This window comes from Pleuronectes platessa, chromosome 1 (assembly GCF_947347685.1).
Source record: "Pleuronectes platessa chromosome 1, fPlePla1.1, whole genome shotgun sequence".
Taxonomy (NCBI): domain Eukaryota; kingdom Metazoa; phylum Chordata; class Actinopteri; order Pleuronectiformes; family Pleuronectidae; genus Pleuronectes; species Pleuronectes platessa.
The window spans coordinates 14294119-14316227 of NC_070626.1; the positions used below are offsets into that span (position 1 = coordinate 14294119).

The 22109-nt window shown below is 40.2% G+C and overlaps 2 protein-coding genes across 2 annotated transcripts; one reads left to right on the forward strand and one right to left on the reverse strand.

Annotated features, from left to right (window-relative positions):
• Positions 1–448: 448 nt before the first annotated feature.
• On the reverse strand, positions 449–12914 carry slc7a9 (solute carrier family 7 member 9). The gene is made up of 13 exons (XM_053427010.1): positions 12698–12914; positions 11732–11854; positions 8706–8853; positions 6408–6650; positions 5914–6039; positions 5723–5822; positions 4051–4095; positions 3658–3781; positions 2783–2886; positions 2289–2385; positions 2018–2167; positions 1319–1493; positions 449–1118 (listed from the first exon to the last, which is right to left on the reverse strand). Exons 2-13 carry the CDS (start codon positions 11846–11848, stop codon positions 1060–1062), a joined length of 1488 nt encoding a protein of 495 aa, XP_053282985.1. The 5' UTR covers positions 11849–11854; positions 12698–12914; the 3' UTR covers positions 449–1059.
• Positions 12915–15213: 2299 nt separating this feature from the next.
• Positions 15214–18206, forward strand: nudt19 (nudix (nucleoside diphosphate linked moiety X)-type motif 19). The gene is made up of 3 exons (XM_053427023.1): positions 15214–16055; positions 16817–17024; positions 17189–18206. Exons 1-3 carry the CDS (start codon positions 15291–15293, stop codon positions 17404–17406), a joined length of 1191 nt encoding a protein of 396 aa, XP_053282998.1. The 5' UTR covers positions 15214–15290; the 3' UTR covers positions 17407–18206.
• Positions 18207–22109: the final 3903 nt, after the last annotated feature.

Genomic DNA, 22109 nt, shown 5'->3' on the forward strand with positions numbered 1-22109 from the left:
CTGGCACCACTGGAGAAAATCTTCTCTTTTACACCAGGGATTGCACAAGGGAAATCATAGATTAACTCTGGTATGTAGCGTTAAGTGCCACTAGAGGGCAACAGAGACCAAATCAAATCTCTGTGAGAGCTGAACCAAAAAGTCGTTCACTGGCTCTGAAACTTTATTGTCCCTCCGCAGGTTTCTCGGTTGGATTCATTCAATCTTCTGTGATCTAAATTTTGCAGTACTTATCCAAAGGGTTATCCCTAATTTTGTATTGCCGTGCTTTTGAAATGGATTATCAGTGGACGATATGCCGAGCACATGCACCTAAAACACCTCATAACCAACACATCCACTTGACTGTATTCTTTTTAGTTCCATCCCATGAAGGACATTATTTACAAATATGATAAATCAGCAGTCAAATATTTGGTGGATTCACAAATTGTTTATTTGTCGGGTCCAATTCACGTTCACAAATATTTATACCTTTAATAAACACCAGGTTACACAATGCAGTACTGTTCCAATATATTCCAGTGTGAAAGGAGAGAGAGCATCATTAAATAATATACAAACATCATGTTTCCACATCTTGTTGCATGATCTGCCGAACCTTTGTGTCATTTATTGCATTTAAAATGTTTTTGCTGTTTCCCTTTGCTCGAGTGCAGATTTTTGCAAATCTAAATCTTTGGCACTGTTGTCATTGACTACATAAGGAAATAGTTTAACGTGACAGCTTAGCTTTAAGTGCAGGGAAAGTCAAATTCGACCAAACATTCAGTCGCAGTCGACGAGATTAAATGGAGGCTACTTCTTCATGTGGAGAGAGGTTATGGTTACCAGGTTATGGTTTGTCTGGCTGGGTTGTTCGATCTTTGTACAGAAGTAACCCAGTAAACGAGTTCATGGAAACAGTACGTGCACTTTTACTCACAGCTCAGATTTTTGACTGTGGCCCAGCTCCAGCTCTAGGAGCCAAATCTCCGGCCCACTATTTCCAAAACCAGACCCAACATTTTACAACAAGCAGCAGAAATTGACCTGGTTCTCACTCGTGTCCGTTTTCATTCAGTTTTTCTCAGGAGGAACAACCTCCATCAGCAGCTGCAGATGCATAGTAATAGGCCCTGCAGGGGAGTAGAGGGTCAAAGGTCATATCAGCCCGTGTTAGGTTCACCATGGGGTCAGCACAACATGACACTGCATGCCATCCATCTGTTTTCAACCTTTTGAGCACTTTTTTATTTTATTCTCTTCTTATGATTATGAGCCAGTAGAAATATTTCAGAAGCTTAGAATTTCAGTAATAAAAACAAAGTAAGCTTACTCATGAGTGTGCGAGCCCATTCGACCTTGACGTGGACAAAAGGGTAGTAGAGGAGGAATCCGCTGAAGATGAAGACGGCACAGTAGAGGTATTCCAGTTCTGGCTTATCAACGATGGGGGCCAGGACTAAGTAGCAGGACACCAGCACCATTATTACTGGCAGGACCAATGGCACCTTCAAGTAATCACAGAGATACACAGGATAAAGTGTTTAGTTTGTATTTGTTCTTCTACCCTGGGATGTAGAGTCCAGAAAGTATATAGATTATTCCAGGGTAATATGGAAATATAACAGATTTCTGTATTTACAAAAACTGCAACAAAAAAAATTTAAAGGAACTTTTACACAACCAAATTCAGCAGCCAATTGAGATGCAAGCAAAACAAAGCCCAAAACATGTTTAAAATATCATTTTAATTTAACTGTGTCCTGTTATTGTAAACTTTAGCAAATTTGTTGTGGTTGCTATTAATGCTAGTGGGTGATAACCCCGGTGTTGTCTATAAGTGTCTATACATAAAATTATCTGAATTAATGACAAAATAAATATACATTTACAACAATGTTAATTGCTATGAATATATATACAATATAAATTGCATAAATTATTATGTTTGTAAATAAATATAGCAATGCGAAAATAGAAATAGCTGCTGGGATGAAACAATACAAGAGGAGTGATCTCCAGAGAGCTTCACCTTCACTGGTCTATGGAGATCCTTCCTTGTGAATCGCATCACTATGAGAGCCAGTGACGTCAGACCATAAAACATCCACTGAGCAAAGCTGAAGTAGTTGATGAGGGTGTTGATGTCTGCTGGGACAATGTAGAAAATAGCCAGAAACCCCTAAAACATGAAAGAGGGAGATTTAGGGAGGACATTTTATTTACCTAAACTTATCTTGAAAGCAACACAATGAATGACCATGCAAACAATTCAAAAAGTAAAGTGGTCAAATTAAACTCACGTTGAATATGAGAGCAGGTGATGGGGTGTAGCGCCTTAGACTAATATAGGATAGAACTTTCACCATGTGACCCTCTCTACCAGACACATAGGCCAGTCTGGGGAGAGAGAAAGACAAATATATGTTTTATGATGTTGAATACTCTTTTTGTTTTATTATGTATTTTATGTGCTTCTTTACTTATTTATTTTTATTTTTTGTGAATTTTGCTTTACTCCATGTCAATATGTGAATCGAGAAGCATTGCACATACGTTTTATGGGATTGCCTAACTGAATAGATGAACTGTATAATATAAACTTATGTTATGGCACTTTCATATGAATTGTCACAATTCAAACAATAAAAACTTGGTCACACATTATTTTTGTGTTGTTTTTCCTTAAGAACATTCTCACTTTGTTTGTGCTTTTGTCTCATACACAAATACACACACTACACAGTTCTACAAACACATAACTTATTAGTGGTTCCTTTATAATGTGACTTTTTACCTGCCAGCAGTGAAGCAACTTCCATTAGCAGAACCAAACGTGGAAAAGACAACAAAGAGCGGAATGATCCACGACATCGGGTGAAGGACTCTGTCTCCAAAAGTCTGAGGAGGCACACAGGTGAATAGGGTTATTCATATCACTTTATGAAACTATTATTAGGTGCATTATCTTTCTGTTATAAAAAAATTCTGGGGATGTCATGTTGAAATAAATTTCTAATTAAACGATGTGCTAGTATGAAGGAAATTAAAAAAAGAGAATCTGAATGTTGGAGGAGGCAGGTTCAAATTTCTGAGTCCGAGGATTTTTCATTGTCAAAAAATACTCGGACCAGAGCAATATTTTGTGTTTTAGGGATAATTAGTTGTATAATTCTTGATGATGCATGATATATCAACAAACCATTTTGTAAAAACCTTTGGGATGTCGAAAAAAAATGTACCTAAAGGCGCATTTGTTGGTGATACAAGGGATTGACCATGTTTGCATCTGATAACATTGTGCAGAAGAGAAAGTTTTACAACTGTGATGACAATGATTAAGGAGCAGAGAGTGCTATTACTTATTGACAGAAGCAAATAGGCAAAGTGTTGTAAAAAACAAAACCAATCTTTCCACTAGTTTAAAGGACATTTTATAGAAGCAAAACAGCCCAAAATCCTGGGATTGTCCAGTGCATGACAACAATATTTGTGTCAGTGGCATCTCAAGTCCTCAAGGGGAGGTATGTAGAATTTAGGGACATCTAGTGGTGGAGTTGCATATTGCAAACATGACAGAGAACCTGTGGTAGCTTACAGTTGTCATAAAAACTCAAAAGGTGTTTAGTTTTTATCACTTTGGATGCTGTGACTCCGTGGCACCCTTCTTACCACAGCAACAGCAGGAGACTGCAGCAGCTCAGTGGTCGTCATAACAGTGAAGTAAGAAACGTTGACCAACACATAGCAAACAGAAACCAAGGGGATCCCAATGAGAATGGCCAGTGGCAGGTTCCTGAGAGACATTAACAAAAACACCATATTACAGAGGGAATCTTGAATGTTGAGCAATATTCTCTACTCAAAAACTCACTTTGTTCAGTGTTCCTGAATGAACTGTGGTGCACTTACTTATAGAGTAAAATCCACCTATATGACTTGTTATTCTGATTATTACCCAATTTCAATAAAAAATACATTTTATTTTAACTAAGTTCAGACTTGAATTGTCGAGGGACACTAAAACTACAACAAAATGTAGTTTACACTGAGTCCTTGTCCTACCTGTATGGGTCTTTCAGCTCCTCTGTGATAAAATTCAGTTGATTCCTGGGAAAACAAATAGAGGGTTACTCTGAAAGTACTATCCTGCTAACAAAGGCCAAGCCAATATGAAATAATTCAAATCTACAAATCTGTATAGTTATATAATGATGGGCTTATCTTCTCTCCAAGACCTTTAAAGGCTGGACCGCCCTCCAGTGCACAGCAGTGTGTACTTAACACGTATAGTTTCACTTGCAGCGCTGACCCTATGGAAGGAAATGCTGTAATCCCACCTCAGCATCTTCAGTGTCAGTGACATGGTATTTAATGTGACATTTCACACAGGCTTTACCCTCTAATTGGCCCTATTGGTACAAAAGGTTAAAACCTGACACTTGCTTTCACCGCTGCAATCCCAGCAGGAGTCAGTCACCTATTCAAGCCCCCTCAGAAAAAGTGACCGGCGACTGTGACCGCACACAGTCAGGTAACAATGCTCTGCGGCGGGAGGCCACATAGAAACTCCCAGCTTGTCACAGCACCGGAGATACAGGCTTTGCTGTGGAAAGCCTGCAGTCAGACATATCAAAATAACTCACCTGGGACTGACTCAGAGGAGAATGTCATCCATAATGCTCAGTGACTGAGACACTCCAGCAACCATGCTTATCAGGGAGGTGGTGGTGACAGGCTTCACCTGCTGGTGCTCTGTGATGCACAAACAACTCTCTAAACCAACACTGACATTTTTTACTGTACAAGCACAGACGCAGGAAAGATTTAAAAACATCCTTAGAGTATAGTGATGTATAGTATTGTCTAACCGCTGAGGGAACTGCTGCCATTAAAGGAAACATACTTTGTTCATAATTTGGGTGATTGTCTGAAAAGGTTACAGTTCTGAAAATGCATCACTTTTCTCAAACTCTCCATTGCCGTTGCGCCTCTTTTCAGCCTCTGTCTGAAATTCTCGGGTCAGCTCCTGTCTCTTTAAGGCACCCTTCCAGATAAAGCCCAGTCTGCTCTGATTGGTCAGTTTGCTCACTCGGTTGTGATTGGTCAACCACATCCAGCACTGGGTAAGAAAGGTCGGGCTCTGCTCTCACTTTACCCGACTTTGTTTGGGAAGTGCCAGACTAGCTGCTAGGTGTGCATTATGTCAACATGGGGCATGACATCACATGATAAAGAAGTATCGGTCAGACGTACCGACAAAGTGTTTCAGGGGCAGTCTTTTGTGGGGGAGACTTTTTTAAACTGCAGATGTTTTAACTTTAACACACTAGAGGAAAGAAAACCTGAAAAGTATTATAGGCTATGTCTCCTTTACATCTAGAAGGGCCTTGATGATTGCTGTCAATGAGGCTGACTATAAAAACGTGTATGTGGGTTCATAAAGCCTGGTATCTGATCACCCTGTTTCTGTGAACTCATTATGTGAAATACGACAATAAGTGGGACTCAGGGTTGAAGCCACACATCTGGGGAAAAGGGCAAGAGGCAAGACAGCAGCTTAAAGGCAGGTTCATGTGCTGTTGGGTTTCTGTGTACCTTGTGGAAAGAAAAAAACATTGTGCCACTGCCACATGAAAAAAAGACCATAACATGGATGCTGAGTGGGGTCACAGTGCTCCTCACATCGAGTCGGTACAGGGCGAAATGAAACAATGAAGTGAAGTGTGACTGTTACCATCCATCATAAGCCCAAAGCCCATTATAAAATGCCAGTCCAAATGCTCCAAAGGACGATGACGCTCCATCAAACGTATTTGACAAAGTCTCAGTGTTTCCTGGAAAGACATGTACAAAAATAAAAATAATTAATCATATTTTTCAAGCTGGGCTGCACATTAAAGACACTGATGGTAGACGTAAACCCACCTTGAGCCAACATAACGATGCCAGCTACGACTATGACGAGGATGATGAAGAGTTTCGCTGCAGTGAAGAAGTTCTGCACGTAGCTCGCCAGTTTGACACTCAGACAGTTGACTGAGACGATCAAAACTGAGAAAAAGAAAATACAAGATTCTTACTTAGACGTTTCAAATACATGGCATCTCTCAAAGATGATTCATTATTTGCAACACCTCTGTTACCTGCATTTATTTTTTCTAAAGTTTGCGTTTTTTATAATGTTGAGTGCAATATTTTTATGTAATTTTGTATTTAATGTGGAAACATTTCAGTGGTTTACTGCCTTCAGAACTTTGTTTGTTACTCCACAGTACGACATGTTTCTATTGCCTTTTTTTGATGACTGACAAAACAAAATACTTTAGTTGCATGTCCAGTTTTAATACTATAAAATCTATAACGACTACTTACTATACCGATTTTAACCATTAACTCAGAGGGATTAAAGTAAAACTGACCTATGGCTGCTGCTGACAGACACTTGGTTACAACAACGGGAGGAGTGCAGCCGGGGTAGAAAGGGGTGGAGGCGTATTCTGCGAAGCTCAGCGTGATGATGGCGAAGGCGGAGGGCTTCAACACCATGACGGTGGTCCAGGAGTAGAGGTAGGCGACAAGAGGGCCAAACCCTTCCATTAAATATGAATAATCTCCCCCTGATTTGGTGATCATGGTGCCGAGCTCTGCGTAGCACAGCGCTCCTGGAGACACACGTACACACCGAGAGAAGAGGGGAGATAACACAGGGGGATTATATTCAAACTCACACCATCACAGTTAAAACCAGTACTTTAAAGATTAGCAGAATAATGCAACAACAATTGATGACTATGAGACTAAACGCTTGATGTGAAAAATAATAATCTATTGCTAATAGATTGCTAATTTCAAAATACCGTTAATTAAAAAAATTCTTTCAGGATGTAATTTCTTATTTTTCAAATAATCAAAGTTTCTGTGGTTTTATGGACATGGAAAAATAAGCACAGCCTGGGTACGTTGACCTGATTCCGTTACACGCGCAAACAAATATTTATTACTTTTTAGTTCGTCAACGATTTGCCAAACCTGTAAAACAAACCAATAAAATGTAACATTTACCACCATCTTAATCAAGGACACAGAGTCCCACATGTCTAGATTCTGTGTTCTTAAAGTTGCTCCGTGGAAATCACAACATTTTTACATTTAAAAAACAACAATGATTAATATTTATGTTGATAAATGTCCAAACACACCGACTGAACAATTCAACAGCCCCAGTCACACTGTCCTGACAATGCAATTTAGCTCAGTTTGTTTACTCCGTTTCTATGCATTTAGCTATTCTGTCCACTGGGTCTCTTCAGTCAAAGAATTATGACTTACAGCTTTTTTATGAGGACAAAGATCACATGGGTAGGTTTTTGTCTCCGCTGTCCCAAAGTGCTCTCTCTTTAAGGAAACTGTTCGGTTTCTCTCCATAATATTGTAAGGTCTCAAATTCACCCTGAAATAATGCATCTTATCTGGGGCTACACAAATACATTTTGAATTGAAAAACAAGTACTGTGAGCAAGTTGCTTCATCTGAGAGACATTTCCAATCTTGTCCCTGCACAGTTTGACCTGCTGCTTTGTTTTTCAGTGTTTCCTTCCTATGAACCTCTCTCCTCTTGTGTTTTTGACCCAGTTCCATCCCTGTCTGTCCATGTCTTCACCTAGAGACTGAGAGACGACCACTCCCCAAGAGTGAAGTAAAGTCATCCTGATCGCCTCCCGGTGGCTGGTTGTTGTTTAGGTCATAAACTCTGCATCCTATATGTTAGTGAATGGGACATAGGCCAAACTAAAAGTCAAAGTACACATCAAATAAATGCTTTGGGGAATTCAGTGTTAATATTTCAAATAGCCTTGGTTTTAATTAGGTATTTGAAGCTGTGAAAATGGGGTGAAACGTCATGATTGACACCTGAGACTCACTCGCGATTCGTCGAATTTATCAATTGATGCCAGCCCTCCAACCCATAAGCACCAGTTCAACCAACAAGACTCCTTCAGATCGTTTGCAGCCTTTGTAGTTAGACGTGCTGCTTCTCAACCTTGCAACATGAAAGTATTTCCCTGCGCTACTTGCTAATCCCTGTTTTTGTTGGTGTTTAGAATCATCCTGTTCACTCGTGTGACACTCACCACACTTAACTTGCCTCGCCTTGCCCTACTTTGCCTTTATTCTCGGTCTGTCTGTGCCTGGACTCTGGACTGTGGATCACAGAAAAGTCACCACAGCTCTAGAAGCTTAACCTGAAAATCTGTCGGTCTGTTCCTATTCATCTCCTGTTATCAGTTCTTGTATACAATTCTTTCAAACTCCTTTTCTCTTTTTCTTGTCTCCTGGTTCATCAACAATGAGTTCGGCCTAAAACCAGAATCCTTACTCACTCTGGACGAGGAGGCCATACATTAACATGAGTTATAATCAGATATAAATGCAACAGAAAAGAATGAAGTATGCTTTAGAATAATTAAAACATGTAATGTTCTATAAAGTAATCTAAAATCCCATAAAAGCAATATCTTACACAGCAGTCTTATCTTTTTATATGTGTCTTTTATGGTCTTCCATACATACTGTCCCACTGTGGAGAAAAGCAATAACTCAAATTCCTGTAATCCCACTTAGTTTCTCTCATACTCATACATGAGAGGAGGGTATTAAACCTTTCTTCCATCTGATGCTGTATTGAAGTGATCTATTGATTTGGAGTGTGTTCTCACCCACAGTGGCTAACACGCCACAGGCCGCCCAGATAAGGAGGCAGGGTCCCACAGCTCCAGAGTACAGCAGAACAGACTTCGGAGAAATGAAGATCCCAGAGCCGATCATCGTCCCAACAATCAGACAGATGCCACTCAGCAGACCAACCTGACCAGGCACACACAGAACAAAAGGAAAATGTTATTTAATGCTCAAATTTGAGCTCACTTGATAGTTAAATCTTTAGGGAGTTTCAGCAGAAATAGTTTTCCAATATTCTGGTATTGATAATGTGATTTAGTATTATATTCATCAACTCTCTCTTGATTTGGTGGAGAACAAAACAGAACCATAAGGCAAGTGAAGATCAGACTCACATTCACACTAGTTCACCAAACTCAACACGTCATGTGGACAGATTGGAGACAGACTGGAGTCTCATGTTGTCTGCTGCTGGATTCTATCTCATAAACACTTGATGAGCCAGACATCAGGAATAACTCATGGCAGCTGTAAGCTTATTTGACTTTTTGCTTTTCATTAAAGCTGCCCTGTTGTATGATTATTTGAGGATGATGTCATGGTTTGTCCTGGCCAAAATTTGTGCCGGGGAGGTACAGAGCCGTCACCCCCCACCCTCTACCAAAGGGAGCCATACACGGCTGCTGAGTGTATTTATTTGGGGTCTATTCATACAAGTTTGGACCATAAAAAAGTTATTTTTACAGTTTTTACCAGCTCTGTCAGTAATTTACTGCTCCTCTCTGTGCCTCTATTCGCACTGTACACTGCCAACCAAATCGAGCCAAACTGAGCGTGTCCTGCCCCCTCCTCCAGCTCTCCATTTATTGTCTAAGATAACAAGTTCTGTTGTTTTTACACATGTGTCCAATGATACTGTTTGGGTGTGTGTGAGTGTGTCAGCGAAAGAGAGTAAAAGAAGTGTGCACAAGGTCAGTGTGTGTATGTATGGGTGTGTGTATGTGTGTGTGAGTGGCGCCGTTATCTTAACGAGACAATCATAAAGAAGCTACTCAACTTGTTTATTGTAATCACTTGCTTATAGTGATGAATTTGACAAACCTGATCATGATAAGCAGTTTCCACTGCAGTAGAAGTTTGTTAGGGGGCGGCACGAAACTTGACAGGGAACCATTAAATTGTATGATCAGCTATTGAGACTGCAAAAAGTCTATGGTTTAAAAACTCCATAACAAGGCCCAGGTCAAGAGCTTTCTGCAAAAAGCTATGAAACTTTAGAGGTTTGGTTGAAGACTAAAGTTTACTCTTAAGTTAAGAAAGTCTAGCTTAGACTTAGGTCCCTTTCACCCAGGCCCCTCAAAGTCCCTGAAAGGCCCCTGATGTTAATCATTAATATAAATGAATATAATCACTCATATGAAAATGTTGAAACAGCCATAACGAATAAACAAATTTGCTTTTAAAGCAATAACATCATGATTTGATTTCACAATGTTTTTGGCCACAACAAACAACTCTATTTAAAACTCTTAGAAATCACCTGTATGTCAACTGTCCAGACCCAAACAGCAGAAGGACAGAGTAAGCAACTTGTTGGTGAACATAGTATAACATTTACTAGCTGACGATGCTCATTTTTCACTCAGAGGAAAAAGACATTAAGGGGAGGAAAAGTTGGTTGTTTATCGCTCAGTGTTGAGTGGCAGTTTGTTTCTGAACAAGTTGAACTAAAGTGACCAGAAGAGAGGAGAGAGAATCATGCATTTTTTGGTTTAATGAGTTAATTAATATTAAGCAGAAAAACATTGTTCTGCTCTGCCTGAAATGTTCAAGAAGATGTGTTTACAGAAATATTTCAGGTCATGTGCATCTCTTGATACATGTGTATCAGTTTCTTCATTGATCGATCAATAACTGATGCTTGATTTGGTTTCTAGACCCATTAACCGTGTGTCAAACAATTTGTTCTATACTCAAATGCTTCAAAAACTGTTGGATGGATTGGCAAGATAGTTTGTACAGAGATTCATGAACTCCCGATCCTTAATGCTAATGACTTTGGTATCTTTGCATCTATAGGTTAACAATTGTCCAATATTTTTTTTAAGACACAATACTAACTAAACTAATGACATTATTTTGCAATTATTTTAGATTAATTGCTGGCTAGAAGGGCACTCTTTACAGCGCACACCTCCACCAGGCGTCAACAGTTTCTGTATGAAACCACATTTTAATAAACTAGATTAGCATTTTTATTTGGATCTTCACCAAATTGCACACACTCATCAGTATCAGTCTATTTTTTCATCCAGACTCAGGAATTATTCTCTGAGAATCAATAAAAATGTTGGAACACGTTATCCTGGCCCCTTGGCCCTAACCCCCTCACACGGATCTGCACCTAAATGTAATGGTCTCTTCCCTCAAACCATCCACAATGTTTTATGGAAATGTGTCCAGTAGTTTAGTCATAATCCTGCTAACTAACAGACAAAAAAAACAACACAGACAAAAACACAACAACCTTAGGAGAGGTAATTAACACACATTGGCAGACTTACACATTAGACAGGAAACAAAAGTATTGCATCCCTGCTACAAGCATCAAAATGTAAATATGGTCAGTACAAGTTAGCATGATTGAATTTTCGCTCAAAGAGTTGCTTCGCTCTTAGTGTTTTCTGTAGACTCTTGTTTATCTGAGTATCTTACTCATTTTTACTTTGAATGGATGCTTCCAATCAAAATCCATCCCCCACACATACATGTGACACAGATTTAAAAGTTCCCTTTTCCTTCTCAGTTAACCTGATATGTAAATTCTCCTCATGGCTTGTGGGGTTTATGGGGCCCGGAAAGCAGCAGTGAGTGGATCACTGCGGAGCTAATGTGTACAGATGGTTGCAGTGGTACTGCGTGGTACTCTGTCCCAACCCCCATCTCTGTGAAAAATGTACTAGTGGGGCTGATCCTGCAGTGTGAACAACTAATGAGACACATTCTCAGGAACAGCCGGACATATCAAGGACAGTCAAACACACACACACACACACACACTCACATCTTTCTGAAGCACAGTGGCCTTAACAGGCTTCTTGTCTTTTGTAGGAGCGTCCATGCTGTGGTCAGTGGAGCCATTCTGTGACTCCTTCCTCTTCCTAATGCTGTCGTCATCCATTTCTGTCTGGTAAAGCAACCAAAATACATTAAAATGTTACAGTTTCATTTACTTTTATAGAACATGTGGGTTGCAAAAGTCAGAAAATCTTATCTTGGCTGTCTTTATGAGGTCATCAGCCAGTGTGATAAGATTTAGAGGGGAACTCTGTGGCCTGCTGCCAGCGGCCCCAGCATTCCCTCTCATCCGGTAAAACAATGAGGCTCACACAAGCAGAGGTACCCAGAGAAAATCCACTCCAACCCAAATTTATTTACATCGTTAATCCTCTGATCCATTGATCCATAAATTGTTTTATTCCACTACAAGGTGCTGATCCAGATCTGCTTGCCAGATTTTTGACTTTGCATAGTTTTTCTTTAGCTTTTACTAATGAATGGTGGTTCTGAGCCACAGCAGGCGATATATTACAATAATAGGATTTAGGATTTAGGTGTTTTACCTTTTAGAAACACATTGTACTTCTGAAAAGCAGCTTTTATATTCTCATTTTACCATAAAAGGACAAAAATAAATTTGATTCACACAAAACATTTTAATTAAATCACTGCAAATTTCAGTCAGGACATGGGTTACAGAGGTATTACTGTTCCATGTGTGTTACGTAATTTGTTGTGAATTGCGGGTGAGATCAAAACGACCTGAATGGATACTAAAGAAAGGGAAGTTTATCATTACATTATCGTTACCATCTCGCAGCATGACAAACACACTTGTCCTGCTAAGAAAGATATGATTTTTTGAAGGTAATAAAAAACTGAATTAAATTTGAGAATCACTCTGTTAATGAGCAACTTGATATATAATTATAAATGAATAAATAAGTATTTCAGCAGATGTTTCACTTACATGTATGTCGGACTGAAACCACTTCAGTGATGCTCCATGAACTTTAGATGTTTTGTTTGTTTTTTTCAAGCCCAGGTACAGTGACTTGACCCCTCTATTGATACTGAGCCAAGTTAAATGAAGGAAAGCAGGAATGTGTGGTGCAAATGAAAACCTGAGCACGCCCCTCCGGTGGGAGGATCCCCGGTTCTGATTGGACCTCCTGTAGGAATAGGGAGGTTGGTGAAGACAGTGAAGGAGAGCAAAGGAAAGATAGATTAGTTCAGAGTTAATGAAATCCACCGATCAGAGCTCAGAGCTGACGTGTTATTTGGGGGGATTTTAGGTTTTACTGTAAGAAATCCAAGTTACAAATTAATTTAACGATATCAGAATCTAATGAACATTCATATCATCATCTGTTTTTTCAGACACAGCCAATCAATCCCTTTAATATGCAACTGGGACTCATAATATATGAGACATTTCATCTCTTCTTCGACCCTTCTTCCGCTCTGAGCTCACTGGACTTTACTCACAATGCTTCTTTGATACGGATATGTGACACCCCTGCATGTGTGCCCATGCACATTTGTGTGTGGTTGTGTTTGTGTGTCACATTCCCCTTCTACTTTGTCCCTCCTTCTCCTCAATACTTCCCTTTACCAGTCCTTTACTGCCAGAGATGTTTCGTATTTGTGCTGCAAAATTGCCACATTTATAAGTATATTATCAGGGGTTAACACAAACTTTTACACTAAAGCATGGATTTTGTTTAAGAGTAAAGCTTCTGAAGTGTTAATCCATGTGTTGACCCTGGTTGTGAGTGTGTGAGTGTGTGTGTGTAAGCTCCAGCTTTAGGTTGTAACCTTCCAAATGAGAAGGGGTCAAGCCAAATATGAAAAGAATGCTTCTATATGTTTGACAAAAGAAGACAAAGATTAACACTTTGCTTTTAAAGTGCAGGTTTGTGGATTGTTTTCTGTGGAAGCTCAGCACAAACTGTGTTGAAGCTAAAAAGCTTGTTGAATGTCTGATTAAATACCGAAATTGAAAAATAATTTCAGTAATTTAGTCTTCAAAAGTCAAATGGTTGGATGAATGTGCAGAGTGCAGTTTAATATAATCTCAGTGACACTTAGATACACACTACAGGTTTGCACAGTACTATGTTGTTATTATATTATTATTGTTGTTATTATCATTTATATTATTATTAAGTAAAACCAAATGTAGGTCTGACTGAAGTTCATTCAAACATTCATTCTAACAGAACAAACTGATAGTTTGTCTTCCTAACACACATTATTTGTACACGCTGACTTCCTGTGGTGACTGCTGTTCGCTGAGGCATTTGCTGCAGACACAGTTGCTGCAGACAGACAGCCTCGCCTGCTCATGGTAATCTGCTAATACAAGCACAAATTTTCTTGTGAACTCAGTCACCCTGCACAGGAACTTATGACCAATACCACGGTGCAAGTTTCAGACATGTTCACCGGGGCTTAGGATCTGACTAAGTGCATTGACAGCCTCAAATTTAGACTTGTGTGACTGTGTTATTTCAGTGCTGCATATAACTAACACAGGAGGAAGCTGGTCTTCATATCTTAGGAAAATATGTTAAAACTTAAATCTGCCATAGACTATATCTATTTACTGTACTGTGATGCTTCCGCTCGACAGGTTTGTAAACAGCTGAGACGGAAAAACAACTAAATCGATTTGCATACAGCGATTTGCCATTATTGAAACGTCAAACACCCATTCACTTACATAAGGATTTATTTTAATCACAGTACAGGCTTTGGTTTATTGGAATTTTAGGGAATTATTTTAGGCTGTTTGTATGTTAACTGGTACTTAACAAATAGCTCTATTGAATGTAGGATAGTATTTGCTGAGACAAATGAAGCCTCACCTCATTTTAATTATAGAGGGTTTTTTTTAGTTTTATAATTAAGGAAGATGTTTGGATTATTTCTAACCTATCTTGAGCTGACCATGATGTTACAGTCTAAGTTTAAGTTAAAGTCCAAAAACATCCCGATGTTTATGCTAAAAATATGGTGTAAATGTGCTGTTTCGAGTCAAATTTGAACTACTGGGCTTGTGGACATTTACATGACACCAGAGGAGCAGAATGGAGGCTTTTTTCATTTTTTTACTTCAATTGTATTGGATTTGGCTGCAACGTTTTTTACACCTGAAATTCCAGAAGTATTTTGTAGACTCAACCACAAAATTTGGGGGGTGAACTATCCCTTTTAATGCTGCCTACATTTTGACCAATGTTAACTCAACAGCTTCTGGTATTTCGTGGGATTCCTGATTCCAAAAAACTGAAATAACTGTTAATTATTATTACAACATTTCTCTAAAAGACAGCGAAAGAAAAAGAGAATGACAGAAATTGTGTTTTTGCAGGACTTGTAAGTGTGCAGCGCTGTCGGTCATCCGGCCTGCAGGGGGCGACAGCAGCTCATGTATGTGTAGCACTTCATGACTTCCACCACAACAACAGAGGACAGGGACCAGGTGAATGGGCCACAACAACCTTCAGAAGCGTTTGGGGACATTTTAAAAAAAAAAAAGGCGCTCTCGGAGTTTCAGGATGAACACGACCCTGAGGCACTGGAAGGAGGCGGCCACGCTCATCTTAGCCGCAGGCCGCAGGCTCGCTCCGGCCGGTTTGACGTCCAGGACTCCGGAGGCTCCAGGCTCCCCGCTGGCCAGCAGCTGTGGACGGTCCCACCTGCCGCACAAGTCCGCCTTCGACTACGACGTGTTGCTGCTGAAGCGAAGCAGTAAAAGCGGATTCATGCCCAACGCGTACGTGTTTCCCGGCGGTAAGGTGGACCCCTCGGACTTCTCCAGTGAATGGCTCGACATCTTCAAGTCCTTCAGGGACTCTCCCAGGTTCGGTCTGGGAAGCGTCACCCAACCGGCGGAGAGCAGACCCCCGATGTTCGCCACGGACCGCCTGCACCTGGGCTCTCCTGTCCCGGGGGAGGTGGCCTTCAGGATCTGCGCCCTGAGGGAGACGTTTGAGGAGTGCGGGGTGCTGCTGGCTGTGTCCAAACAGGAAGCGAAAGGCGCATTACTAAAAGGCAAAGAGGCCACATGTGCAGTGAGCGGGTTGTGCAGCAGCGAACTGAGCAGGTGGAGGACTCTGGTGTTGCAAGACTCCTCCAACTTCCTCAGGATGTGCAGGGAGCTGCAGCTGCTGCCCAACATATGGGCTTTGCACGAATGGAGCAACTGGCTGACCCCTGTGGCCGGATACAGCGCCGCGAGGTTCGACACAGCTTTCTTCATCTGCTGCCTGAACGAGACCCCACAGACCCTGCAGGACGAGAGGGAGATCGTGCGCTGCCAGGTGATGCAGGAGGGGAGCACGTCACATGGTGCTTTACAGAGATCCGTTTCAAGAACAGGCTTCTGTCAAAGCAGTGAAAAAGAAATAATCAACTTAAGTCTATAGCACTTGTCAAAGTGGTTTTCAAAGTACATGCGAATAAAACAACACATAACAAAATAATACAGAAAGAAACATAGCAAAATAGAACATAGAAAACAAACCAACCCCCTTAAAACAATCCTAGAAAACAGGAAATATCTGTGACGAGTAATCAGACATCCAGGTCTTAAGCGTGTGCATAGGCAACTGAACACACCCAGAAGCAAGTCCAGTTGCCGATATAATGTACACACATGTACAACTCCTGAAGAAAACAATTAAAGCAACTCTGTAGTCATGTAGTAGTTAGGTAGAGTCAGTCATTTAGTTTTGGATATTCAAAAGCTCCTATAAAAACACAGTTTTTACCACAGGATTTAAAAGCATTGAAACAAATGGGTCTACGTAATTGATCACAAGCTTGACTTGAATTGATCAGCTCACAAAAGATGCTTACTTTATTTTTTATCTGCCAATATATGTATATAAAAAATGCATGATTCCCAAATGTATGATTCCCAATATGTCACTGAACAACTCTACTCAATTGAAGTAGAGTTGTTCAGTGTTTGTTCCTATTTACAGCTGAACACAAATATGGATACTTAAGAATTGATTTCCATGTGACGCACTTAACTAAAACAGTTCTAAAACACAACCTGTTTTTCTGTGTGTCTCAGTGGTCCACACCCTCAGAGGTCCTGCAGAGCTACCAGGCACAGGAGTATTGGATCGCCCCCCCACAGTTCTACGAGCTGAGCCGCATGTGTCGCTTCCCCTCGCTGAACGACCTCCACAACTTTTCCAGCCAACGTGCCACTGAGGGCTGCGAGCATTGGCTGCCCGTAGTCGTCCTAGAAGATAAACACCACATATCTGTGCTTCCAGGTACTTCAGTTGGTGTTTTTTTATTAATAATGAATGACTGTGAGATTGTTATATGAAAAATGCTGCAATAAGGTATTAGTTTGATGAAAATGTTACTGGTTAGATCATCTTTTGGGCTATTTTCTTACTTTGTATAACTCTCCTGGGCTCTCCTGTCTGTCTAGGTGACAAACTTTACCCGTCGACCACTTCAGGAGAGACTCAGGCGGAAACAAGCACGGACCCTCAGCTGGAGGAACCTCAGAACAATACTGCACTGCACCGTATGGTGATATTGAATCCATATTCTACAAATCTACAGATCAACATCAAACCCAAGTACAACCACCTGCTGCCAGTCATCATGCCAACCTCGGCTCATGACCCTCAAAGTCAGCTTTGACTTGTGCTGAAGCCCCTCTGTGCACAGTATAATGACAAGAAGCTTAATGAAACAAAACAGGTTTAATATTTTTATTGTTACGCTTTTTCATTTACACTATCAACCTCAAGTGTTCCTTATTATTGCGTTAAATTGTAATTTAATCTGGTTCTGTTGGTTTCTCCATGTCATTGATAAACCCGAAAAAACCTGTATGTCTTTCATTCATCTGGTTTCACTGACTTGACCTGTATTTCGGGCCTCGTTATCAGAAGACCTTAATAGAATATGAGAAGAATTGACAACTCGATTGATAACTGATTTTGGTGCCACAGCAAAGGTGAGGAGAGAAGAGAAGTATTACATGTGCAATGAAGAAATTCCCTTTGAAATGTTAATCTATTAGTGTCAATCTGGTCATGATTAAAGTATCTTTGTTTCATTAAAACCAAGCAATAACATGTAGGCTGTATTTATCAAGTAGGATAAACGGTCTCTGTGGGAAGTGTGGAACAGTCTAATGATTCCACTGATCGATAAAACGATCTATTGCCATTTTTTATTATTTATATGTCAGGATGGTTAAGGATTGACGGCTCTGGAGAGGGAGAGAAGTTCCAGGTTCTCTGATGCTCCTGCACCGAGAGCCTGACGGGGCCGGGAGGAGAAATATAAAGAAACAGATTTACATAGTTTATATGCTTGTGCTTATGTGCCTTACTGTTCACAGGACCTCTAATCTCTTAAAAGATTCTACCCAGATACTGATGGGTTGGTTCTTTAGAAAATGTTTTTGTTTGATTAAAGGAGCTAAAACGTGACAGTGGGATCTCATGTTGTTGTTATTGTTTACTGTGTTGAAGCTGTGCCTCCCCCCCCCCCCCCCCCCCGCCCCCCCTTAGTGTATCGTGAAATGTCAAGTCTCACATGGATTTCACGTTGTTTCCTTGTCAGAGTTGTTCTTACTTTCCTTCTCGCTACAAAGAAAAAAATGATTATGCAACGGTTTTATTCTGACCAAATTTAGCTTGTAACCATAGAAACAAGTGGTCTACTAAATATATGAAAAGGGTTTTTGGAGACGACCCCTGCAGCCCCTAGGTGACGTGCTGGTGTGGTCCCTCTCAGTAAGAGTGCTCATGTCAGCGGTGGAGGCTCTGCAGGGCTTCACCCTCTCCTGTGGCTGCCTTCCCTGCTTACAGCTGGGCCCATGGCAAATTAATGACTCATAAGGAATAATCTCTGTCATATTGGTTGTACCCTGTGTATGCCATTCATAAATTGATTTATTATTGAACGCAAGTTCATTCATTATTCATTTGATTGTTTCACTAACGTCTCAAACTGCTTTGGCGGATTTGAGATACAATTTATGTTGGTTTGTTGATGACATATGAAGGCTGGACATCTTCTCTTGTTAACACATCAAGATCAGAAATTTTGTTATGATTAATGTCACATTATAATTTTGTTTAGGTTTATAGACAGATTTTTGCTCCTGAGTGAAGGCTGTGGTTTTAAACTTTTCATTAGCAGAAGAGTTGACTTGACAATAGCAAAACATTTTACAAATCTGAGGTAGCATATTGGACTTTTTTCCTTTTGATATAGATACAAATTGTTTTGTGATAATTATTTTAATATTTCGATCGTATGAAATTTAAATTTGGTTTCATAAGGGGAGTGTTGGGCCTTGGTAACTGTGTAAATGCAAACACAATACTTTCACCACCACAGTTTTCAAATGTCCTTATTATCAGCTTTCTGTTTTCAGTATCTTGGCCTATGTTTGCTTCTTTAAACAATGTAGGTGATATAATGTACACCCAATGTGTCTGTGTTGATCTTACGTGTTAAATCAAAACGATGATAGTTATTTATTGAAGTGGATGCTGAGTTGTGGAGATCTGAATCTATTGATTTTGGATTTGACAAAAATCACATGATAACATTCCAAACACATTTCTGTCAGTGTGGGGAAAGATGCTGATGTTTTGTCTCGTGGCTGCTGTCTTCACACCACATGATCTTGCGTGTGTGCGTGTGTGTGCGTGTGTGTGTGGGATGGTGGTGTCAGAGAGGGGGCGAGTTGAAATAACACTGCTCAATCTTCCAAGCTGTTTGCGCTGGAGCGTACGTTGAGGGTTTCTATGGCAACCCACAGCCTTAGAAACGTCCAGATGAGGTTATGATGCAGGGGTCTGTCTCTGTGTAGTGTGTTTGTGTGTGTGTGTGTGTGTGTGTGTGTGTGTGTGTGTGTGTGTGTGTGTGTGTGTGTGTGTGTGTGTGTGTGTGTGTGTGTATCCTCCCAGTGAACCAGTCCTCTTAATTTATTATTTTCCAGTTATTTTCAAGGCTCTTAAATGCAAAAGTGGAAATAAAATGCCTCCAAACACCTGCAGAGGAAGTGGATTTACTCACCTGTACAGGGTAAATGTTTATACCTAATGAAGCACATACTCTGAAACTTTAATGCTGTGGCTATTTTAAGCAGTGGCTTGCATAACGTGGATTGCTACACAATCATCTCAGAGAGAAACAGTCTCAAAAGTTGCATTCAGCTGGGATTGTTGCACGAGCAAAACGTGAGGGGCACATTTTTTAAGTGCACAGTTTCTGGAGGCTTCATCATCCACTCTTTTAGTCTCTCACCCTCCTTTCTTCCCCATGCATGTTTATTTAATAGACTATATTTTTGGATCTCAATGTTAGCCTTTTGTGAACTTCAGGACGTCTCTGACTCTCTGTTAACGGAGGTTAACGCCCGTGCGGGATGACAACACGGATACACAAGTTGTCTGATGGATGTGAGCATGACGTGCCACTGATTTTCGTGCATTAAAGTCCTGCCAAAAAAAAAAAGCTCTCAGCTCTGTGACCTCAGTGCTTTTAGGAGTCGAGTTAGCGCTTTCACAATGTTCTATTAATGGTTTTGAACTTCAAGTGGTCGAGGAGAGACAGACAGGAAGAGAGGAGATAAAACACAGTGGGTAAAGACATTTTAGTGTATCTGCTGACCAAACAAATATCCCAAATGCTGCCCCTTTCTGCAGCTTGAACATTATTTTACACTTTTATAAATATAGGAAAAGTTTAATCGTGCTGCAGTGAATGCATTGCTCCCACAAGGAGTCAGGCCTGGGTTCGGAGGAGGAGGAGGAGGGCAGCCGTAATTACATTCGATCCTGTGAGATTTCTGCCTCCACAGCCTGTAAGGGGCTGAATAGTTGTTAAATGCCAGGGGTGTACTTTTCGTATACAATTATAATCGAACCTACTTAAGAATAGAGGAGGTGATCGTTAGAGTCGGTATATAGCTAATTTGATGTGCAGCTGTTGAGCCATATTACCGTAGACTTTTCATTAGATATCCCAACAGAGCAATAGTAATAACAAATAATACTTTTATGAAATGATGATGACGAGCTGCTGATGTCTGTCAGCAGCTGGGCTGTAGATGATGATACACGTTATCCTGAGGTCACTCTTTGCTAACAGAGGACAGACAGAATCCTTACAGATACAGGGGAAACAACATTTTTACCAACCATAATTATTTTGACTGCATCATAAAAAAAATTTTTACATTATTGTAGGGGCGTATTAGCTTTACTGTGGGAACTGGGAAAAATATCCTGAAAATGGTGCTGGATGAAAGAAATCCAGCACAGAGAAATAACGTGAAATGAAGTCAGGCTCCAACTAAATGTACTCATCTGAACCATTGAAAGTGCATCTGGATTTAAGCCAAACGTTTCTCAGAAATGGAAAAATGTGCATCCATCATCCATTGCACATCATTTTAAGTTTCAATTTGTTATTTTTTATATCATGAAACCATCCAATGTTTGAAAAGTTAAACGCCAAAAGCAGTCACACTCATCTCTTTATCTTTAGATTTTTGTGAGCCGGTCATAGGTCTTTATTAGCAACTGATTGTAATTTCTAATTTAGAACTGTTACGGTAATCCCAAACTGTTCTGTAGTAGCTCTTCAGGACAACTACTCCTGCCCTCCTCTTCTTGCCAGAGGCTTTGGATTTGGCAGCCTTCAGGCTTCACTCCACCTGTGCACCATTCTTAGGATTACCTTCAAAGACTCTTACAACTAAAACCATTAGGGAGTTAAAGTGTTGGTGTTGGTTTGCTTTTCATTTGAAATCTAACACTATTTTAAACCTGGGGGTGGTTACGTCTATAATCCTCAGATTAAAATATCCCGTGCACTTATCTGGCCTTGCATTCATTACAAACTGGGCTAAAACCATTAGCTCTAAGTCGAAATACATATTCCAAGAACATGTTTTAAAAAATATATCATTCACCTCTTCCATTCATACAAAAAGGATGCTTTTACGACTTTTTCCCTAAACTAAGAGAATTTCTTGAAGCGCATTTTAAAAGATTTTATTATAATAAATATACTTAATTGTATGTACATTATCTGACAAAGTAGACCATATACAAACCCCTCTATTCACATGTTGTAATGTATACATTCAACACTGATTGCAACAGAAGAATAAACCCTGTGACGGAACATGAACAGGCTTACAGTGAACGGGTGCATTATTAAAAAGACTGTGGACATCTCTCAGGTCCCTCATGTAGCACGTTGTGATTTGATGCAATGAAGTATAAGATGCAGGCCGACCACACATCTGGCTGTACTAAAGATCTCTGTGTTGAATTCAAACTGTGGAACAGTGCAGTGTTGTTTACATC